This window comes from Crinia signifera, chromosome 4 (assembly GCF_055691185.1).
Source record: "Crinia signifera chromosome 4, ASM5569118v1, whole genome shotgun sequence".
NCBI classification, from domain to species: Eukaryota; Metazoa; Chordata; class Amphibia; order Anura; family Myobatrachidae; genus Crinia; species Crinia signifera.
In genome coordinates, this window is record NC_139220.1 from 153547696 (window position 1) to 153568758 (window position 21063).

The 21063-nt window shown below is 41.3% G+C and overlaps 1 protein-coding gene across 1 annotated transcript in view; it reads left to right on the forward strand.

Annotated features, from left to right (window-relative positions):
- The window catches only part of CFTR (CF transmembrane conductance regulator), a 176300-nt gene extending 162945 nt beyond the window's left edge, over positions 1 to 13355 (forward strand). The window contains exons 24-27 of the mRNA XM_083182806.1: positions 8757 to 8846; positions 9445 to 9617; positions 9701 to 9806; positions 12543 to 13355. Of these exons, the coding sequence (XP_083038932.1) occupies positions 8757 to 8846; positions 9445 to 9617; positions 9701 to 9806; positions 12543 to 12749 (576 nt within the window). The 3' untranslated portion in view covers positions 12750 to 13355. The remainder of the gene's footprint in view (positions 1 to 8756; positions 8847 to 9444; positions 9618 to 9700; positions 9807 to 12542) is intronic.
- The last annotated feature ends 7708 nt before the right edge of the window (positions 13356 to 21063 follow it).

The following is a 21063-nucleotide window of genomic DNA, read 5'->3' on the forward strand; positions in this document are numbered from 1 at the left end:
TTGATTTGAAAGGAAAAAAAAAATAATATACTTGTAATACACACTGCACCCCCAGAAATTGATGATATATCTGCTAGTATGGTACACAGCCTGGCAGCAATTGATGAGGATGATGACCATGTATGGCTGTGTGTGGTACAAAATTTGTACCACACACAGCCATACATGGTCATCATCATCAATTGCTGTCAGGCTGTGTGTGGTATAGCCATTGATAATGTGATGTCCAGGCAACAATTAGTGTCAGCATTTCAAGATGATATTTTTTTAACCTAGACAGGAAACTTGGCGCTGCAGCGGCAGTATAGACTGCACACTGCTGAGATGGCACAGCAACTAGTCGACTCTACTGAAGAAGCGGGCAGACTTGTAGGCAGGACCGGGGCATTACGCAGGGAAATGTGTTATACACAAGGGCCTCACACACTGCACTGCATCAGGTCCTTGTACACTACAGTACTGTAACGCACACAGCCGGGCATGCATATAGAATCTATATATACAGATGGAGCGCCTCTCATTCAGCGCCAGCTCTTGCCAGATCCCCTCCGCTGGCGACAGCTGGTGGAGAGGCAATCCATCTGATGGGGACACGCGAGCATCTCACACACACGCACGTCCACCTCACTCGGTGGCGGGGAGCGGAATCCCTGCCTGTCTCCGCTTCAGGGGGATGGGGGTGAGGGGGCTGCTGGCACCGATGGGGGAGCGACAGGGGGCAGTGGTGGACTCAGATGGAATGGGTGCGGGAGCGATGTTGCGGGTCCTGGCGATGGCCATAGAATCGCCAGGACCCGCAACAACAGGAGGTGCTCCATCTATAGATTCATATGCATACCCATCTGTGGGAGTGGGACCTTCCATTACCCCAAGGAATTTAATTTTGATCTCATTTGGGGTGACTTACCTCTGTTCCCTGACCACTGTAAGACTGTTTAATGCACAGGGAGGCGAGGTGTAAGTGTGGACATCTGTATACTGGACCCGTGTTTGGGCTTGTTTTCAGTGACAAGGGCTATGCTGTAGTTGTTGCTGTTAAAAGGCCTGATAATCACCACATGGTGAATGTCATATGTATGTATGTATGCTCTTTCTATTGAGCATGTTATTACCCACCCTACTATACAATACATATAGTAGTAGTAGTAATTGTCCACTGTGATGTTTTAGTGAATAAACTTAAATTTAAAGGTTATACAAATGCAATTTAACGTTATTATATACCATTTAATAAAATCTGCATATGAATATTTACAAACTTCTTTTGTGCAATGGGCAGTAACATTCATTAGTATTCTTGAAAGCGTTCACAGTGAAATATACATTATAAAATTTTGTAATGGATTGTATTTCTCTAAGACATCATACTATAAACATTTTCTATTATCAAACTATTACCTAATGTACTTTAGATCCGTAATATGTAAGCAATAATATTAAGTGCTTTTTCTTCCTTTATCACAGTTGGATTGGGTTGTGGGTAAATAATTCTCAGGCTTGTGTACAAGACTGGTTTGTTCAGTTTAACTTTTAGATTGTGACATACAAAACAAAATAGCTCTTTCATTAGTTTACTTTTAACATCAATGGAAAGCAAACAGCATTATACAGACTTTCCTGTTCTCCTGTTCTCGTCTCTAGCAGCAGCCAGTTTAGCAAGCACAATTAGTGCCACACACACACTAGTATATTGATGCTCACATATATATATATATATATTTAGTTGTTTTGGAAAAGAGGCGCCACTTGTGCTAAATAAATAAAAAGAATCACAACAATATTCCCTTATATTATAGAGGTGTCAGCCTATCTTTCAATAAAAGTAATGGTATATTACTTATAGGGTTATGGGGAGAAATGAAAAAAGATACTGGCGACCAATTGTTGTGAATTTAAAAGATATGAGAGATATATAAAAAAATATAATTTATTCGGATGACAAGATATAGTAAAAAACAATAAGACAGCTATGCATACATATGAATAATAGAATTTTTATAGAAAAAATAGGGGGATAAAAAATGGGGAATTTTGGGTATAACGACACTTAAATCTAAAGATGGAGGACCTACGGATAAAAAAGGTTCAAATATAAAAATATAAAATATATATATATATATAAATGTTAAGATATAAAAGAATCCTTAACTTTGAGAGGTAGTAGGAGGTAGGTGACCCACCTACCTCCTACTACCTCTCAAAGTTAAGGATTCTTTTATATCTTAACATTTATATATATATATATATTTTATATTTTTATATTTGAACCTTTTTTATCCGTAGGTCCTCCATCTTTAGATTTAAGTGTCGTTATACCCAAAATTCCCCATTTTTTATCCCCCTATTTTTTCTATAAAAATTCTATTATTCATATGTATGCATAGCTGTCTTATTGTTTTTTACTATATCTTGTCATCCGAATAAATTATATTTTTTTATATATCTCTCATATCTTTTAAATTCACAACAATTGGTCGCCAGTATCTTTTTTCATTTCTCCCCATATATATATATTTATATATATATATATATATATATATATATATATATATATATATATACACAGATGGAGTGTGGCTCATTCTTTCAGGGGCTGGCAATTCCAGCCATAAGAGATACTCCCCCCAGGTCCCCGCCGCCTCGCCGCCGGTCCCCAACACTTTCCCCCACCTCCCAGCATCCCCCCAACCCTGTCCATCTCCCAGAACCAGAGATGGGCAGGGTCGCCCAGCCCAGCTGCCAACTGACTGGGACGTGCATCCCAGTCTAATGGAGTCCCTCTCTGCCAGCACTCGCCAGCGGGGAGGTTCTGACGAGCGCCGGCAATAAAAGAGAGGGGCTCCATCTATATATATATACAGTATATATATATTGTTACTCTATATATTGTTGATCATGTTAAATTTGTATTCTAAGGTAATAACTGTATTGCTTTATTAACAGTCTAAGGTGGGTATTCATTCTAGGATTCCGACTGTTGGTACGACATTTAGAATCCCAGGCCGTTTTTTGTTCAGTTTGACAGGAACTCGATAGTCGGAAATCAATGTTACGACTTCTGAGATTTCTCAACTGTCCATATTTAGTATTTGCAATATAAAATAGTAATTGCTCAATTAATTTAGTAAAATTTTTCAAGTGCATGAAAAGAAGACATTGACTTTAGTCACAGATTTAAAAAAAGTCAGGGACCAAAGAGAAACATTTTCTATTCTAATTGATTTGCAGAGATATTGGGCCTGAACCACACCCCTTGCGGTAGTAGTTCTTGACACCGCCAGCCCATACTTAGGTGCATCAATGTGGCAGAACAATCACTATTAATAGCACCATGCTTGGTGCTGAGGATTCAGCAGAAAATGTCATACAGTACACTTGCATATGCACAACTTTGACAACACACTCCCTAAACACACTTCTCTTACCTGCAAACACCCATATGTTGCTCGGTTACCACCCAGTAAAGCCAATTCTGTGGTTGGTGAGATGTGTAACAGACAGAATCATTCACACCTTAGCTGTTCTAAAGCCCCGTACACACGGGGGAGATATATTGCTCAATTTCTCCTTTTCATCAGCGACCAGAGATGGTCGCTGATGAAAAAGAAACTGCCGGGGAGAGCCCGGCAGTGGAAATCAGCTGGTCGCAGGAGCATGTTCCTGCGACCAGCGATTACAATGGGACTGAAAACGGGAGCGCGCACCCGGCGATTTATCGCCGGGGCACACTCCCATCACTGGCAATATGGTCGCCTGCGACCATATTTCCAGCGATTTCAGCCCCTATCGCTCCCGTGTGTACGCAGCTTAAGTTTTGTATGTAAAACATTGTTAGATGATGTGGGCACGTTTGAATTGCAGGGCAACCCTCACCAGATTTTCCCACCTATTTCAGGGTTGCCGACCCTCCCAGAATTCCCGGGAGTCTCCCGAAAATCCGGAAGGGTGGGCAACCCTCCTGGAATCTGGGGGACCACCCTGAGCCCCCCGAATTGCAGTCATTTCTCCTATTTCCCGTAATGGGGCGGGGTTTAATGACGTCACAGTCAAGCCCCCCCCCCCCCCCGATTGGGTAAGGAAAGTCTCCTCTCCGGGCTTCTCCCGGAGAGGAGCATTTAAAAGTCGGCAACCCTGACCTATTTACATTCACCTCCAGTAGCAATGTTTTTTTAGAATTGCCATAGAATTTACTAATGTATTTTGATACCATGCAGCAAATAGCTATGAGTGTTGCTTTGCTCAAGTGAGGATTATATCTGTTCTCATCAAAACATCTCACATTGTTTACATAAGAGCCAGTTTTATTTGCTGTAATGAAGTATGAAAACGTGTCTTTCTCATTGATCTCAGACAGTGTTGGCAAATATGAGTCATATCATCTAACGGAAGCATGGTGCAACAGTTTTATATGTGTGTCTGTGTGGGTATATTTGTATATACCACATTACTCAAGTGAGAAATTCTATCACTAGAATATCAATAACACAGGATGTTTATCGGTTACCGTTACACTCCCCAATTCTCTAGGTGGTTGTTATTCCTTTAATGAACCAGTTGTTTGACGTTGGTAACGTTTCTTAAAAATAGTGGAAAGGGGCAAGCGTCTGATAGTGTAGACTGCAAAATCCAAAAACAGCATAGATTCCAAAATAAAGGTGTACCAGAAAAAAAAGCATACATGTGTTTATCGGCCAGCCTTTTGGACCTCTACTGACTGGGTTATTTCAGAATATAAATGTCTCCAATGTTCTCAGGGGTAGATGTATGAAGCAGTGATAAGAGAAGAGAAGTGATAAAATCTTCAAAGCTTATCTTTCACTTGTTGATTCCTTTCACTGATTTAAGCACATGCACTCTCTTGACTCATTAGGGTTCTATGAAGTTTTAAATTATATTCTGTCACCTGTGCAGAAATGGTTCTATTCCTATAGACGTATAAAAAAAACTATTTAGAAAATGCTTAAAAATAAATTAAAGGAGTTCTTAGCGTTTATGGATGCCTTTGTTTTGTAGATAGCATCAAATATTGTAATCTGTTTTTTCGTTTATGTCCAATATGGTTTCATAAAGTGCCTACCTCCCAATTGTCCCTTTTATTGCGGGAATGTCCTGTTTTTTTTGGGATGTTCACGCATCCCTCCCGGGGACGGCAGTGTCCCGTGGGAGGGATCTCTCTGGCTGACTCTGTTCAGGCTGCTGTTATAAGGTAACTTTTTCTCTCAACTCCCTTCCTATTTCTTCCTTTACAGTATGTCTCTCTACACCTTCACTCAATTCATCTCTCTCAATCAAAATGAGGCTAGCAGTGGTGTCATGTCAGGATTTTTACAGAGGTGTAACTCTGGGAGGCAATGGAGTCATCTGCCGCCGGGCTCCTGCTCCCAAGGGGGCACCTCTCCTGCACATTTCAATCAGTTCATTAAAAGCCTTCAATTTCACTTCTGTGGCTGACTTCCCCTCCTAGTAGAACCATAGACACCACAATCTCTTTATTTTAAACATAACATACATAATTACATACATGCATACATATAGTTATACAAGGTGCTGTGTGTGTGTGTGGTGGGGGGGGGGACCTATATTTATATTGCCTCTGGAAAACTGGGGCGAACTTACGCCACTGAGCACCTTGATTTTATCTGAGTTTAGGATAGAGTGGCTTCCTGTGTGTGTACTTTCCCCACAAGTAATAGCTGGCTGGATTTGCTACCAAGACTGTTTATATAAAATGTATGACGGTTGGATTAATGACATCAGACTTCTGTACATTGTTCAAATATTTTATTATATACCAAGCATTGTACAACATTTACTGTATAATATGTTATATATGTATGCAATGTCTCAATAAAAAAGGCGGGGGGGGGGGGTGCCCCGGCGCTCACCCGCTCCACGGGTGGGGGGGTGGGAGGAATACGGCCGGCGTGCTGATCTGGGGGGGGTGGGGGATACGGCCGCCGTGCTGTTCCCTCCAGTGCATATATAATTACTCACCCGGGTCTAGCTCATCGGGCGGGCGGGCGGGAGGGAGAGCTGGAGGTCTGGCTTAGCGGGCAGGAGGGAGGCCTCGCAGTTCAGTCCCGGCGCAGTGTGACTGACATCTTCCTCCACCCGCACCATGTACAGCCGCTCAGCCTGGCAGCGCTGAGCACTTGGCTCACCCTCAGACGCTGCCCGGCTGAGCGGCTGTACGCGGTGCGGGTGGAGGAAGATGTCAGTTAACATGCACCGGGACTGAACTACAGCGCAGCGAGCCCTCCCTCCTGCCCGCTAAGCCAGACCTCCAGCTCTCCCTCCTGCCCTGCTCCCAACTACCGCCCCCCAGTGGCCGGCGCCCTAGGCAAATGCCTAACACTGCATAGTGGTGGCACCGGCCCTGTCTATATCCGCACTATGCATGTGTACCTCCGCTCCCTGTGGAAGGGGGGCCCCTTCAAAATTTTGCTATGGGGCCCACCAAGTCCTAATTACGCCCCTGGCTCCTCTATATATAACACAACACTTGTATCCCTTCATATGACATCAGATACACCTCATATTCCATAAGAGACTCCTCGGGCCCTTTAATATGCCAATCAGATATAAGAGATTGGAGGTAATATTATCAATAAAGGGGCAGACTAGATGTGCCAAGTGGTTCTTATCTGCTGTCAAATGCTATGTTTCTATGTTTATCTCTTTACTTATCACAAAATATCTTCCATCTCGCTCGCTCCACTCTGCATAAGATCTGCGTCTCTCTTCTGCACGGATCACCAGCTCCCATTCACTTTTACAGGACTTTCATCGGGCTGCTCCCACCCTATGGAATGCCCTTCCACGCACAATAAGACTCTCCACTAACCTCCAAACTTTCAAGCATTCCCTGAAAACTCACCTCTTCAGGCAAACCTATCATATTTAAGTTCCATATGCATAACCCTCTGAGGCATTAATGTATCATATAGCTTCCCTTCTGGACCTACAAGCTATGCTATTACTGGTGCCTGTCCTAGTGTTACCTTCCTATATCCCTATAGATTGTAAGCTTGCAGCAGGGTCCTCCTACCTCCAAGTCTGTCTGTTGTTACCCGGTTTGCTTTATCTCGGTTTACAATTGTAAAGCGCAACGGAATCTGCTGCACTATATAAGGAAATGTAAATAAATACATATTCTATTGCTGTTATTATTTTGTACTTTCCGGGCAGTGATTCCCTTACACTGGCCTTGGTTTTATGCCCTGGGCCTGGTATTCTCGGTGCACATCGCAGGGTCCCATTTACCCCATTGGGGCTCTTTCTTCTGTGTTGTCGTTGTTATGTCTTAGTGTGGTTTGCAGTACATTGTGTGATGTTACTTTGTGTTGCCTTGCTTTCTTATATTTGCGACTTGGTCGCATGTGGCCTGCGAGGTGGTCACCAACTTACTTTTGTTTCCACTGGTATTTCTCAGGAGCCGTTAGCTATTGTCATCCCCAATTATGCCCTGTTAGCCAGTTTCACCTTTTGGTCTCCTCTGAAGAATCGCCAGTATCTTGTCCATAAGACCTGGTTGCAGTGGGGTTGGGGTGGACTTAAATCACTCCTCCAAACGTGGTGATTATAGGTGAAGACTTAGCATCCGCAGGTACTGGTCATTCCTCAGGGTAGACCAACAGAGTTAGCGTAGATGCTGGGTTCACTCATGAAACCTTAACAATAGTGTCTTGGTTTTAAATATAGTTGGCTTTTCTTCATAGTAAAGCAGTACAGAATGCATCCTAGCATGCACTATAAAACGTAACATTGACCCTAATGACATCCATATCATACAGAATGCAAACTACTGACCACCATACAATACAGAGTGCATCCTAGGTTCTGCAGATGGTATTTCCGGACAATAACCTGAAATGGCTGCCAAACAGTCCAGAAATGGGCGAGACCAGTCAAATGTAAGTCACTGCATGCATAGGAACATAGCCAGTGCATTTACAGCTAATAGCAGCTCTTCTTTAAGGCAAGGTATGGGAAATTGCATGGTATTATCCAAAAATATTCTACTATTCAGCCCGGTTCAGTCCACTTTACTTTATTGCACCACAATAAGCTCTATGTGAGTCTGTTTTATATTTCATCCTATTATCATTTGAACTAAGCTGGTGGTATAATTATGTTGTGCTATTCTATGAGCTACCTATAATATGTTATTGTTTTGTGTGATGTGGAGCTAGTAATCTATATCCAGCCTATGTTGTCCATGTCTCACTAATATACCATTCCTGTATGGTTATCCTGGAGTTTGAATCATATTGTTATATAACAAACAGTCATTCATTGCTTAGCACAGAAGTTTTGACTATTTGTTAGATACACATAGCGCCAGAGGTCATTACTCCTATATATATATTTTTTGTTTTGGTGGGGGCTACCTAGTGTAGTGGCTACTCAGGCTTGCGTTGTTGTTGAGTGGGCTTTATAAACATCACTTTACACTTACCAAAACGTAATTGTAGATCTCTCTGTAAAATGAAGATAAATATTAATATGAGGAACTGCTATTTGTGTAAGAATTATGCAAGACATATCATTTGTAAATGGATGCCTTTTATAATCAAGTGCTTAACAATTACCTTCTTTCAAATAAAGGAGGAAACAGATTTCATTTTACTGTAATAAGTGTTGGCACAACCTTGTCACAAGGAAGTCTTATGTTACCCACGCTAAAAAGCATGATGCTATGTTACAAAAATGTCCAAAGCTGGTATTGATTATGGTTCTTCTACTATCCCCCACAGAAAGTATTCATATTTTCTGGAACGATAAGAAAAAATCTGGACCCCTATGGAAAACACAGTGATGAAGATATCTGGAAAGTTACTGAAGAGGTAAAGCTATACATTGACCCTCTTGGCGTGACAATTATTACAAAATAACCAGTGGTGACAATGAGCTGTATTGTGAACACCTTGATAAAATGACAAATAACAAAGAGACTCTTGCAGGATATGTGCTGCCATCTACTCAGCATGCCAAATGACTTACTTAAGAACAGTACTGTACAGTGTTTACTGAGAAATCACACAGAGGTTTCTTTAATCTTCTGTGTGGTGTTGCCACCTTGTGGTAAGACAGAGTAACTTCATGTCTGAGAAAAAAATCCTATATATTTAAATTGTGTATGTGCTGTAAATCTGAATTTACCAGCGCAGTCACAGTATCATGTGACATACCCGGTCCTTTGTGTTCCTTCACAAGACACCGTTGGCTCTGTGTAAACTGTATTGTTCAGTAGCTTCCTGTGTGCCTTGGAGGATATAAGTTAGTGTGATGTGAGCAAATATTTGAAAAGAAAATTCATAAACACAATTATTTCGTCACAACCTTATTAACTAAAAATCTTTATGCTTTATGTACAGTATTTTAAAGGCCAAGCGCTATTAACTACAATGTACCATTAATATAAATGGGTTTCACAATCTGTAGGTTGGATTGAAGTCGATAATTGAGCAGTTTCCAGGTCAGCTGGATTTTGTCCTCTTGGATGGCGGGTGTGTACTAAGCCACGGACACAAACAGCTGGTGTGCCTGGCCAGATCAGTTCTTAGCAAAGCAAAAATTCTCCTGCTGGATGAACCAAGTGCTCATTTGGATCCTATGTAAGTTTTTAAATACATCTGATATTGTTATGTTTTACAAATCATCAAATACATTTATCAATGGTGTAATCATTTCATTTCAGAACTTTTCAGATTATTAGGAAAACTCTAAAGCATGCATTTGCCAATTGTACAGTCATCCTCTCTGAGCACAGGCTGGAGGCCATGCTGGAATGTCAGTTCTTCCTGGTAAGTTAGTGACACGTATGGTCCTAAAAGGTATTTTATGATCACACACACACAGGGCTTTGGCTGAGAACCACTGGAGTATTTTAGTGTACAATAAAATGTATCTATAGAGATTTAGGGCCTGATTCTGGTAGTTTGCTGCTTTGCGAGCCATGTAGCACTGCCCAACGCTACTTGTTGATTTTCCCTGCAGCACTGCGAATGGATGTTTTGCATAAACATACATTCGCAGGCTTGCGTGCGGGCCTGAAATCATTCGATAGTCGCCGACCATCAAATGATTTCTGTAGCGCTCACTAATCTAAGTGACTCTCTAGTGACTTAGATTAGCGGCGCTCTGCTCTGAGAACAGAGGGTGGGCAGCTAACATCCGGTGACATCAGCCGCCTGCCCCTGGAAGGCAGGCGGCCACCCCCCTTTCAGCAGTGGATGCCTATCGTTTTCCTGTGCGCAACCAGCGTTTTTGTGTGGGCTCAGCAGAGCAGAGAATTGTACTTGTACTGTCTATGTATGTATGTGTGTGTGTATGTGTGTGTGTATATATATATATATATATATTGAATAGAAGTAATAGGGTGTGTTCGAATCAAATTTTAACGATACCACCACCTTTTTGGGTTAAAACCTCTTATATTCAGAGGAATTCTGCGGGTTTTTTTTGCATAAGAATTACAATGATAAAAACATTCAGTACAATGTACATAGTACATGTGAATTCTCCCATAAATGAATGCTTGATGACCCTACGCGTTTCGACTTAACGACTTTATCAGGGGAAATTCTAGGTGGTATAATATGCCATTTAATATTCATGAAAAACTTCTACTAAATGGCATCTTTTACTACCTAGAATTTCCCCTGATGAAGTAGTTAAGACGAAACGCATTCATTTATGGGAGAATTCACATGTACTATGTATATTTTACTGAATGTTTATATCATTGTAATTCTTATGCAAATAAAAAAATGCAGAATTCGCCCGCAATCGTGAAGCAGCAGGTTGCCTAGAAAACCAACTTAAAAACAAATACACAAGTGTAATTAAAACCAGTGTTACTTTGTATTTGGGTTTTGACCATAATTAATACCTTCAACAAGAAAGCAAAAAACAGTTATCTACTCTTCAGCGGTGGACAGCAGAGTTTTCCTGAAACCTAGGAGGAGACAACACCACTGTATTTCAGACATAGTGAGGCGTAGTTGCTAGAATATTAATATACAGTATTTATAGTATGTACGCAGAGGTATATTAAGATGTGCAGTCTTCATAAGCCTACCCCGCTGTAGCCTGCAGCACAGTAGGAGTAGTAGTAGACTTAGTACTGTGCCAGCCTACTGAACAAATCTCTGTGGAAATGGCGAAGTTGCCGCTGTCCCTGCGTATTTCCTACTGCGCATTACTGAAACAACAGGTAAAATGTTGCTGTGAAAATAGTTCCTGTCCTTGTGATTTCTAAAGTGCTGATGCTGTGGGACACCGAAGAAATAGGTGCAGGATGTGTGGCGTGGGCCCCCCTGGACCTAGGGTCAGTAGCATTGAACAGCCATCTGCAGCAATCTGAACAGAAGAGCATCTAGCCTGGCAAAATATTGTCCTGCATAATTGACCACACCTAATAAGGATGGAAGAAACAATGCTGGGTGTTGGCATATTTTATTAAGAAATGGCTCAATACTCCCCTTATTTGATGTACATAGAACGTCCATCATTTTTAATAAAAACTATTTGGTTCTGGGATAAATGGTACACAATGTCTGTCGACAGTCACTAGGTCAACCACTAATGATCGCCAGTGACACCTAAAATATAGTCAACATGCTCTAGGTCCACTGAGACAAAAGGTAGACAAATGCAAAAGGTTTGACAGGGAAATGGTCAACACAGGAAAAGGTGGACACGTGTTTTGGTAGTTGCGTAATATCTGGGCGCCCGATTTTTTAATTGTATTACATCGCATTGCATGCAATATAGTGCCATACAATTCATGCAATGCGATTTTTCATTGTAAAGACCCGATTTTTAATTGTATAGTCACCCATGGGTGATTTCATACCCCCACTATCCAACTACGCATGGAGTTGATTTTATATAGTGTGGCGAGCCACCGAGCCCGAAGCGTGGAGAGCGGACGCAGAATACATGTAAAGTAATCCACGTCTGCTCGCCACGCTTCGGGCTCGCTGCGCTCGCCACACTATATAAAATCAACTCCATGCGTAGTTGGATAGTGGGGGTATGAAATCTCCCATGGGTGACTATACAATTAAAAATCGGGTCTTTACAATAAATAAATCGCATCGCATGCCTTAAGTAGTGGCATGCGATGAAAAAAATCGGGCGCTCAGATAATACACAAGTACCCATGTTTTTCGGAGATTCTTTGTGTCTGTCCCGACAGTCATGACCCTAGCCCATTCTTCGGGAAAGACAGCATGGAAATAGCGGTGGGGGATTGCATACAACTTTACGACAGTAAATCGGATTAAAAATTTTTGTAAAAACTCTAGTCAACCTCTTACTGTGTCGACCATATTCCTACCAACCTTTTGTCAATGTAGACCTAGTGCATGTCGACCATTTTTAGGTGTTGACCTAATCGATGTAAAAAAATAGTGGTTGACCTAGTGACCGCATATCAACTATTTCGATAAATGTGTAAATGATTTTATGTCTTGATGCCAAAAGTAAATATTCCAAGGAACTGTTAGTTTAAAACTTGTTTAACCCTCTCTCAGGTAATAGAAGAGAATACTGTACGACAGTACGACTCTTTACAGAAGCTGATGAATGAAAAGAGTTTCTTTAAGCAGGCCATGAGTCACTCTGACCGCCTGAAACTATTTCCACTACATCGCAGAAACTCCAGTAAGAGGAAGTCAAGACCCAAAATCACTGCCTTGCAAGAAGAAACAGAAGAAGAAGTACAAGAGACCAGGCTCTGATCAAGTGCAATACATACTCTACAAACTCTTCAAATGATACCACCCCCACCCTGGCAATGAAGAGGCCAATCAAGAAAAGCAATGTAATATCGGGCATTGTAATCCTTTAGAGCATGCTCTCATTTGAAATGACTTATTTATGGTGCAGTGTCTCATATTTATTCTACTATACATAACACAATGTCTGATCTGTAATATCCAGATTTTAAATTATGGTAACAAAATCCGATGTTTATGTAGAGATAGATGTGTACACATACATCTATCCTCCGTGTGCTACTAGTCTTATTACACGTAATCTCCGTGTGGCTCAGTACTACAAAGCATTATTTTTGTGCAACTTTCACTATTATAGTACATCTTATTTACAAAACAGAGAAAATGAGAATCACAAGCAGCTTATGCTGATTAAAATGTTGTGCAACATCCCTTTATACTGTGTGTGCCTGCATAAGAAATGGAACGTTATATAGCGTTTTACAGGAGAACACTGTACCATTGCTTTTTGTAGACTGATACAACTGTAAACAGAATTGAGGCATGCTGCATAAAATCTTAATCAGCAGAAGCTTTGTTTGCAAAAAAGGCGAATTTCAATGGGAAAAATTGTAAAAAAAAGATGCCTGACACTGGCAAGTCATGGCATGACTGGAAAGGCTGCTTAATGCGAAAGGAGACTACATTTATGTGGACACATCTGCACTTTATGTGTGTGTATATATATAAATATATATATATATATATATATTAGGAAACTTTAAGAAAAAAGTTTTATATATATATATATATAAAATAATTTTTCTTAAAGTTTCCCAGTATGAAGCTAGGAAGGTTGTACACGATGAGATGTGATGTTAGCAAGGTACTATACTGTACATGACATTTATCTACTGTAGACATTCCATCCACATCTCTTCAAGTTTATCCACATTTAGATAGATTTATTATTATTTTTTTAATAGGATTATGAAAATGTTTATTTTTGTGTCTTACATTACACTTTAGGTCCATGATCCTAAATTGATGAGAATAATGGATAGTTTCACTTTTCAGATAATCAGCCAATAATTGATAAATCCAACTAGAACTTGGTGGGCCCCATAGCAAAATCTTGAAAGCCCTCCCCCCACCTGGAGATAGGGAGTGAGAGACTGTCAGAGAGAGAGCAGTGTAGTCTGGGATAGAGAGATTGTCAGAGAGGAAGTGCCCGGGAGAAATTGTGAGGGAGAGGGAAGGAGAGAGTCAGGGAGAGACAGTGTCAGAGAGAGAGAAGTAGTCAGGGAGAGGGATTGTCAGAGAGAGTACGTATCAGGGAGACAAAAAGAGAGGGTGTCAGAGTAAGAGAGACACACACTGTCAGAGAGATGAAGGGGAGTAGGAGAGATTGTTAGGGAGACAGAGGATGGAGAGAGACAAAGGGGAGTGGTTGCCACTTTCAGGCAGGTGGTGGTGGTCACCTTGCACATGCAGGAGAAAGCAAGGGGAGGTGGGCATACGCAGCACAGCAAGGGGGTTGTGGTCAGGCACTGCAGACACATGCTTGAGAGCAGGGGGGGCATGCCGAGGGGGACATCAGTGGGGCAGCATGGTTGTGACATGCTTGGGGGGGGGACCGGTGAGGCAGCAAGGGGGAGTCAGGCTCTGCAGACACATGCTGAAGAGTGGCAGGGCAGGCTGTGGCATCAGCAAAACAACTAAGGGGAGTCAAGCTCTGCAGGAACAGGCTGGAGAGGAGGGGGACAGACTGTGACATGTGGGGGGGAAGGGCATCAGCAGGACAACAAGGGGGGGGGGGCAGGCTCTGCAGGCACACACTGGAGAGCAGGGGAGGGGGCAGGCTGTTACATGTGGGGGTGGTAGAGGAATCAGCTGGGCAGCAAGCGGGGGGCAGGCTCTGCACACACCTGCGTCCACACCCTGGAGTGTGAGGGAAGAAGCTTGTCGTCCACTGAGCCTGTGCTTTTGACTCTGGTGACGCCTACCCCGGCACTCCCCACCGCCCGCCTGCCTCTAACCTGTTCAGGAGGTTGATGTGGTTAATCACAGGCAGCTGTCCCAATGGCAAGGGTTGCAGGAACATTAAACTTTTCAGTGTCTTCCCACTGGATAGGCCCCAGCACACTCTTCTTCCACTGGGTTACACACCACAGGCTCTGCGACGCCACACTTGGGGGAGGAGACTACTGGGATTGTGCAGGGCTGACTGACTGACAGCAAGCACCATAAAATGAAGGCCGCTGCGGCACCACCTCCTTCCCTGCCAGCCATGGTCTCGGTGCCGCATTATCAATAATAAAAAAAAAGTATATTAATTCAAAAGAGTGCAGGGGATTGCCTGCTGGGTCCTCAGGCCCCGAATCCCACAGCAGTTGCACCCCCTGCACCCTCCATAGCTACGTCACTGGATAAATATATATGTAATCTGCACATCCATTCCAAAAGACTATATAAGCAATGTGTTAATAAATCTGGCCTAGAAGGTGCATTTCTGGCACCATGACGGTTGGTCATAGAATGAGAATCCCCCACCTCCGTTTTTCACCCTTATTTTATGGGCCTTATAAGATGGACCAGTAAGTTATGCTGTAGGAGTTTAACTCACAAGAAGTTCTACTTTGCATTTTCAATTGCTCTGCTTTGATTTTCCTTAAATGCAATGAATGCAAGGAAACCTCAGATAAAATGTTAAAAATAGGTGAAAACAAAAAACACAACAGTGAACCATAAACTACTGTGTTGTTGGGGAGTTGCGATTCTGGTGCCCTTACTTGCACAGTTAAATTGTTGTACTTCTCCAAAAGTAATTGTGAAGGGGAGAACCAAGGGGCTAAGCCTTTAAAAATGAATTGCATGATCACACCACCGCCACCACTGCAAAATGTATCCTTCATCTGTGTAAAAAGTATAATCTATATTGGAGGAGGAAAAAAAGCTGAATCACCTCCCAAATGACCACTCTCCCAGAATGTCAGTTATCCTGCATTCACCCAGAATCTCATCTAATTCCCTTGTTTAGTGCGTGGGGGCTTCATTCCACATTTTACAGTATATGAATTGCCTCAACATGGCCCCAGCACAATGAAGCAAATGGGAATTTGGTGCAGTGGAGGGTGGTATCATGATTACATGAATCATGTGACCATGACACTTGCAGAGATTCCAAAGCCGAGGTCGACTGCTTAAAAGTACAGTAGGAAGCACAAAAGCATTGTTTGTGTGCCAGATCCCCTAAATCAGTGGTCCCCAAACTCGGCCCTCAAAGATTCAACAGTACACGTTTTCCAGGTCTCTTTACAGAATCACAAGTGACCTAATTATCTTTACTTGTGAATCCTATATGGAGTAATGAGTGGACCTGTGCAACTGCTGGTTGACTTGGAGTTTGGGAACCACTGCTCTAACAGAGCCACGTATCGATGTGTCTCAGTGATATACAGCATGGAGGGGGTGCAAAGGGAGAGAGCGTTATATCCTTAGCTATACTAAAACCCCCATTATTACACCTTCCTGTTTACAAAAAGAACTGTAATTTTACTTGCTTGCACTAATTTATTGCCTTTTATAATATTTTACTGCTATCCTTACTTAGAACAAGTTTATTTTTTGTTTTATAGCAATTCTTTTATTTTTAGTGTCAGACTTTTTTTTTTTGCCAGACTGTTCAAGAAACTTCATACCGAGGGAATGTGAACTCAGATCGACAGCAATAAGGTTGACGGTCAATAGCTTGACCACTGTTGGTCAACATGCATTAGGTTGAAATCGTCATAAGGTTGACATGGTCAAAGGGCCGACATGACAATGGTCAATATGAGATTCTCAAGTTTAAGAAAAAAAAGTAATTTCTATATTTTACTATCCACGTGGGCTACAATTGGGAATGATAATCTGTGTTGAGCTCAGCAGTAGCAGAGTGAGACACCTTTCTCGAAGCATGGCAAACTTTTGCAGTCGACCGATATCCTGTCAACCCCATACTGAGACATGAAGGCAGTGGCAGTAGTTATGAATTTTACAATATTGAATTATTGTTAACTAGACAATTATAATTTTACATTCCAATTTCCATAGTTATATATGGTACTTTATTTTCACAATCATAGCAAACAACAGTATTTATTAACAATGCTAATGCCTTAGAATACCTTTAGAACCCCAGCATGCTGTAGCAGTAAAATGTAAACATTTCCTATTATAGAAAATTAGATTTGTAGATATTATTATAAATGACAGTTGGGAATAAAGGCGACTGAGGTTTTACGTTACTTGTTCAGGAATACATAGAAAGCAATAGTTCATACTTCTGTCCAGCATTGCTTAGTTGTACTTCATAGAATAAACTCATAGTACAGTATCACTGCCACAATTCCAGCCTAATTGTGTCAGCAATGTATGCATTGCAAAACTGCATTACCTGGCTGCCCTCATTTACAATCTGCACCCCAATAGTTCCACCAGTTTTTAATATAGAATTTGCAGTTCAGATTTTTTTTTAAGAATTAGGATAAATTCATGTGCAGAATGCATCAGAATGAAAAAACAAAAATATAACTTCTTTTTATCCTCTAATTCCAGATTTGTTCCTTGTTAGTACATTCATGTTGATAACATCAGTGTACTAATGGGCCTACACATGGACCAGCTTTCAGGCATATTCTGAGCGATTTTACTACACCGTAGAACACTGAAACCTCACACAGCGCTGTGTACTTCACTTCACTCGTGAAGTAGCTTCGCTCAGAACGCTTGGCGGCCAGTGTGTGGGGCCCATTACTACTTAGAAGTTTTAGTAGTTTTAACACAACTCACTGTAATCCTCAGGTGACATATTTTGGACAGATCCTTAAACCTAGTCTCTAAATAAATTTTTTACCATTGATATCTCTAAGGAATTTAGTTGAAGACTTTAGGTGGGTATTTATTAAAGCTAGCAGAGAGATAACAATCAGTTTCTAAGTAACATTTCTGATGTTATGTTTTAAAAAAAAAGGTGAGGAGTTGATTGGTACTTAATACTCAATAGTAGTACTCGATAGTATCTCTTACCAAGCTTTGATAAATACACCACTTAAAATCTAGAATTTATTTCTGAAAATGTATGTTTTATTGAATATTGTAATTGCACTTTGTAAACATCACATGTCAAATAAATGTCATCTTTTTGTATACTATAATTATGGAGATTATAAGGACAGTCTAGGGCAGTATTCAATGCTGGGGGTGAGGTGTGACAGCGAGCAGGGCTGCCTGCTTGTTGTCACAACTCGCAGGGTCAGTATTCAACTGACCCCCTGCATACACCGTTTCCCCCTCGCTCGGTTTTTGGAGCGAGGGGGAAACGGTGTATGTGGCCGCTAAAACAGCGAGACTCACTACTGAATGCAGAGGGCTCCCTGCATCAGACAAGAGCCTTGCTGTTTGTCAGAGGATGGCGAGAATTCCCCCAGAGAGGATTCCCCCGGAATGTTGAATAGGGTAAGTGGCCATCGTGGGGGTTAAACAGCAAGGTTGTTTAACCCACTCACCGACCCCATTGAATACACCCCCTAGTATTTATTTCAATATTTTTAGGTTATAATCCTGTATTTAAATGACGGAATAGAACAATATGCCGAAAAAATATATATTTCTCATGATATGCAGTACTCCCATTTATAAGTTAAAGCGAGAAAGTGAAATTCTGTTGGCTTAGTAGGTCTTTGTTCTTTTCTGACCTTCAAAATAAAAATTGATGGTTTAGTTTTCATGATAAGAGAGCTAAACACTGGGTTTAATTAAAAGTATTATAGCTGCAAATACTGCCAAATTAGCATAACATAATTTATGGTTTATTAAAGTTGTGATAAGTGTTCGGACAATATACTGCCTTCCATTTTTTTTAATTCTCAAATGTAAAATCTGTATTTAAGTTAATTGCAAAGCATTACATGTGTTAATAAAAGACATTTAATTTGTGTACATATATCAGTGTGTTGCTTTAAATCTAATCTGAAATAAACAGTGCATTATTAATTAGTTAAAAGATGAAAACAGGCACAGATCTCTTATGTTTAACCAATTTAAAATGTTTATTTTAGTTAGACAAAAGTAAAAAGCCCTCTTCCAAGACCGCTCTCAATTTTACTGCAAAGAGAGTAAACATCTTATATGATCATTGTAAATCTCTACGGCTGCCCATAAGAATTCTGGTTTCTCTGACAATTGGATCAGTATCTCAAGGAAGTACAGTATGCATTAACAAACTATGGGGGGTATTCAATCGCTGCCGCTATTTCTGACAGGGGAAATAGTGGCGGGAGCCTATTCAATGCTAGCTTGCCCAACAGCATTGAAGAGGCAGAGCGACAGAACGGGCCCGACTTAAAAAGCTGTCGAGCCAGATTTTCCGATAGCGGCCGTGAATTGTCGTGATCATGGCCGAATCTAGACAATCCACGGCCATTTACGCAGACAGGCCAGGGTCACGGCTGTCGGGACGGATCGGCAGTCGTGACCCGGGATTGAATACCCCCTTATATATAGCATTATTAGAGAATAGTTTCCAGATAATATGTTTACATTCACATCTGTATACTGTGTTATTGAGACAAGACTTTATATATAGAACAGTAGCATGATCATGGATCAGCATAGATGGTCTAATGCAGTGGTCCTTAACTACAGGACTCAAGGCACATCGACAGTCCAGGTTGTATGGCTATACCTGCTTATTCACAGACTGAGCTACAAATTGTCACTTGTGCCTAAGCCTGGATAGCCATAAAACCTGGACCACTGGTGTAATGCACCGGTACACTAACTCCGTCCTCATACAGTTCACGTTTTCAAGTCTCAGCACAAACATACAAGTGGTCTAATTAGATCCACCTTTGTATCTTTAAAATGTGTCAGTGAGTAATGAGTACACTTGTGCACATGCTAGATGACCAGGAAAATGAGAGCAGACTGGGGTCCTGAGTTTGAGAATCACTAGTGCAGGCATGTCCAAACTATGGCCCTCCAGCTGTTGTGAAGATACAAGTCCCATCATGCCTTGCCACAGTTTTGCTATTAGGGAATGCTAAAACTATGGCAACGCCTGCTGGGATGTGTAGTTTCAGAACATCTGGAGGGCCACAGTTTGGACATGCCTGCACTAGTGTAATGGTTAGTATTACTTACTTACAGCGCTGATGTCTTGCATTTGATTCCATAACTGTGTGGAGTTTGTAATGCATGTAGGAAAGCCAAGTGTATAAAAGAGAGAATATACAGTTTCCTCCTACAACTAGCATTCCCAACTTCAGTCCTCAAAGCACACTAACAGTCCAGGTTTTCGCGACGTCCATGCTTCAGCACAGATGACATAATTAGCACTGCAGTTATTTTGATTTAACCATATTTGCATTTCTATATGAACACAATTCTGGGCTATTATAATAAAGGTGTTCTTCTAAAGTTTTCCTGTAGACTACGCTGAATTCAAGTGTATTCTGTTTATTCCTACTAATCTTACCCATGCAGATCAGTAGTGGACTGATGAACATTAGGGTTAGTACAGATATTGTCATTATTATTGCTTATTTATATGGCGCCACAAGGGTTCCACAGCGCCTGACAATCCGTAGATGAGCAAAAAAAACAAAGAAAATTGTGATTTACATTACAGATGCAAATTAGGACAAGCACATAGTAAATAAGACAGTTGCAGCAGCAGACATTGATACAAGTATAAATGTAACAGATATAATCTTAAAAAAGCACATGAGGAGAGAGGGCCTTGCTCGTGAGAGTTTACGGTTATAAAATCTTTCCAGATTTACACACGTCAACAATTCCTAATAACTCTTCTACAATCTTATGTGTTTGAGGCATGAGTTGCATCAGACAGTGCTTTATGTGAATAGAAATTTCACAATTTCAACATTTGTGAGCTATTTTTAAGGGGCAGGATAACGCTAACCAACACCTCCAATCTTGTCTCATAGATTATAGTCATTTACATGTTATTCTTTTTTTTTAGCAGTCCTTAACCTAGGAGTTCACAACTGGTTTCCAACCAGTACTTTGAAAATTAGAAAGATGTATTCAATATAGACAAGAAAATACTATAATTTGTGTGTTTAAGCAGGTGTGTTACCTGGGGGGGGGGGGGGGGATTTAAGGATCATTCCACCCCTAGGAACAACATTGCCCCCAACTCCCTGCCGGTGCTGCTACCAGCAGCTTTGAACAGATACTGGGCGAGATGCATCAAAAAGAAAAAATGCAGCAAAACCTCCGAAAATGCAGTTTTCGGAGGTTTGGCTGCAGCTCTCATATGCACCAAGCTTGG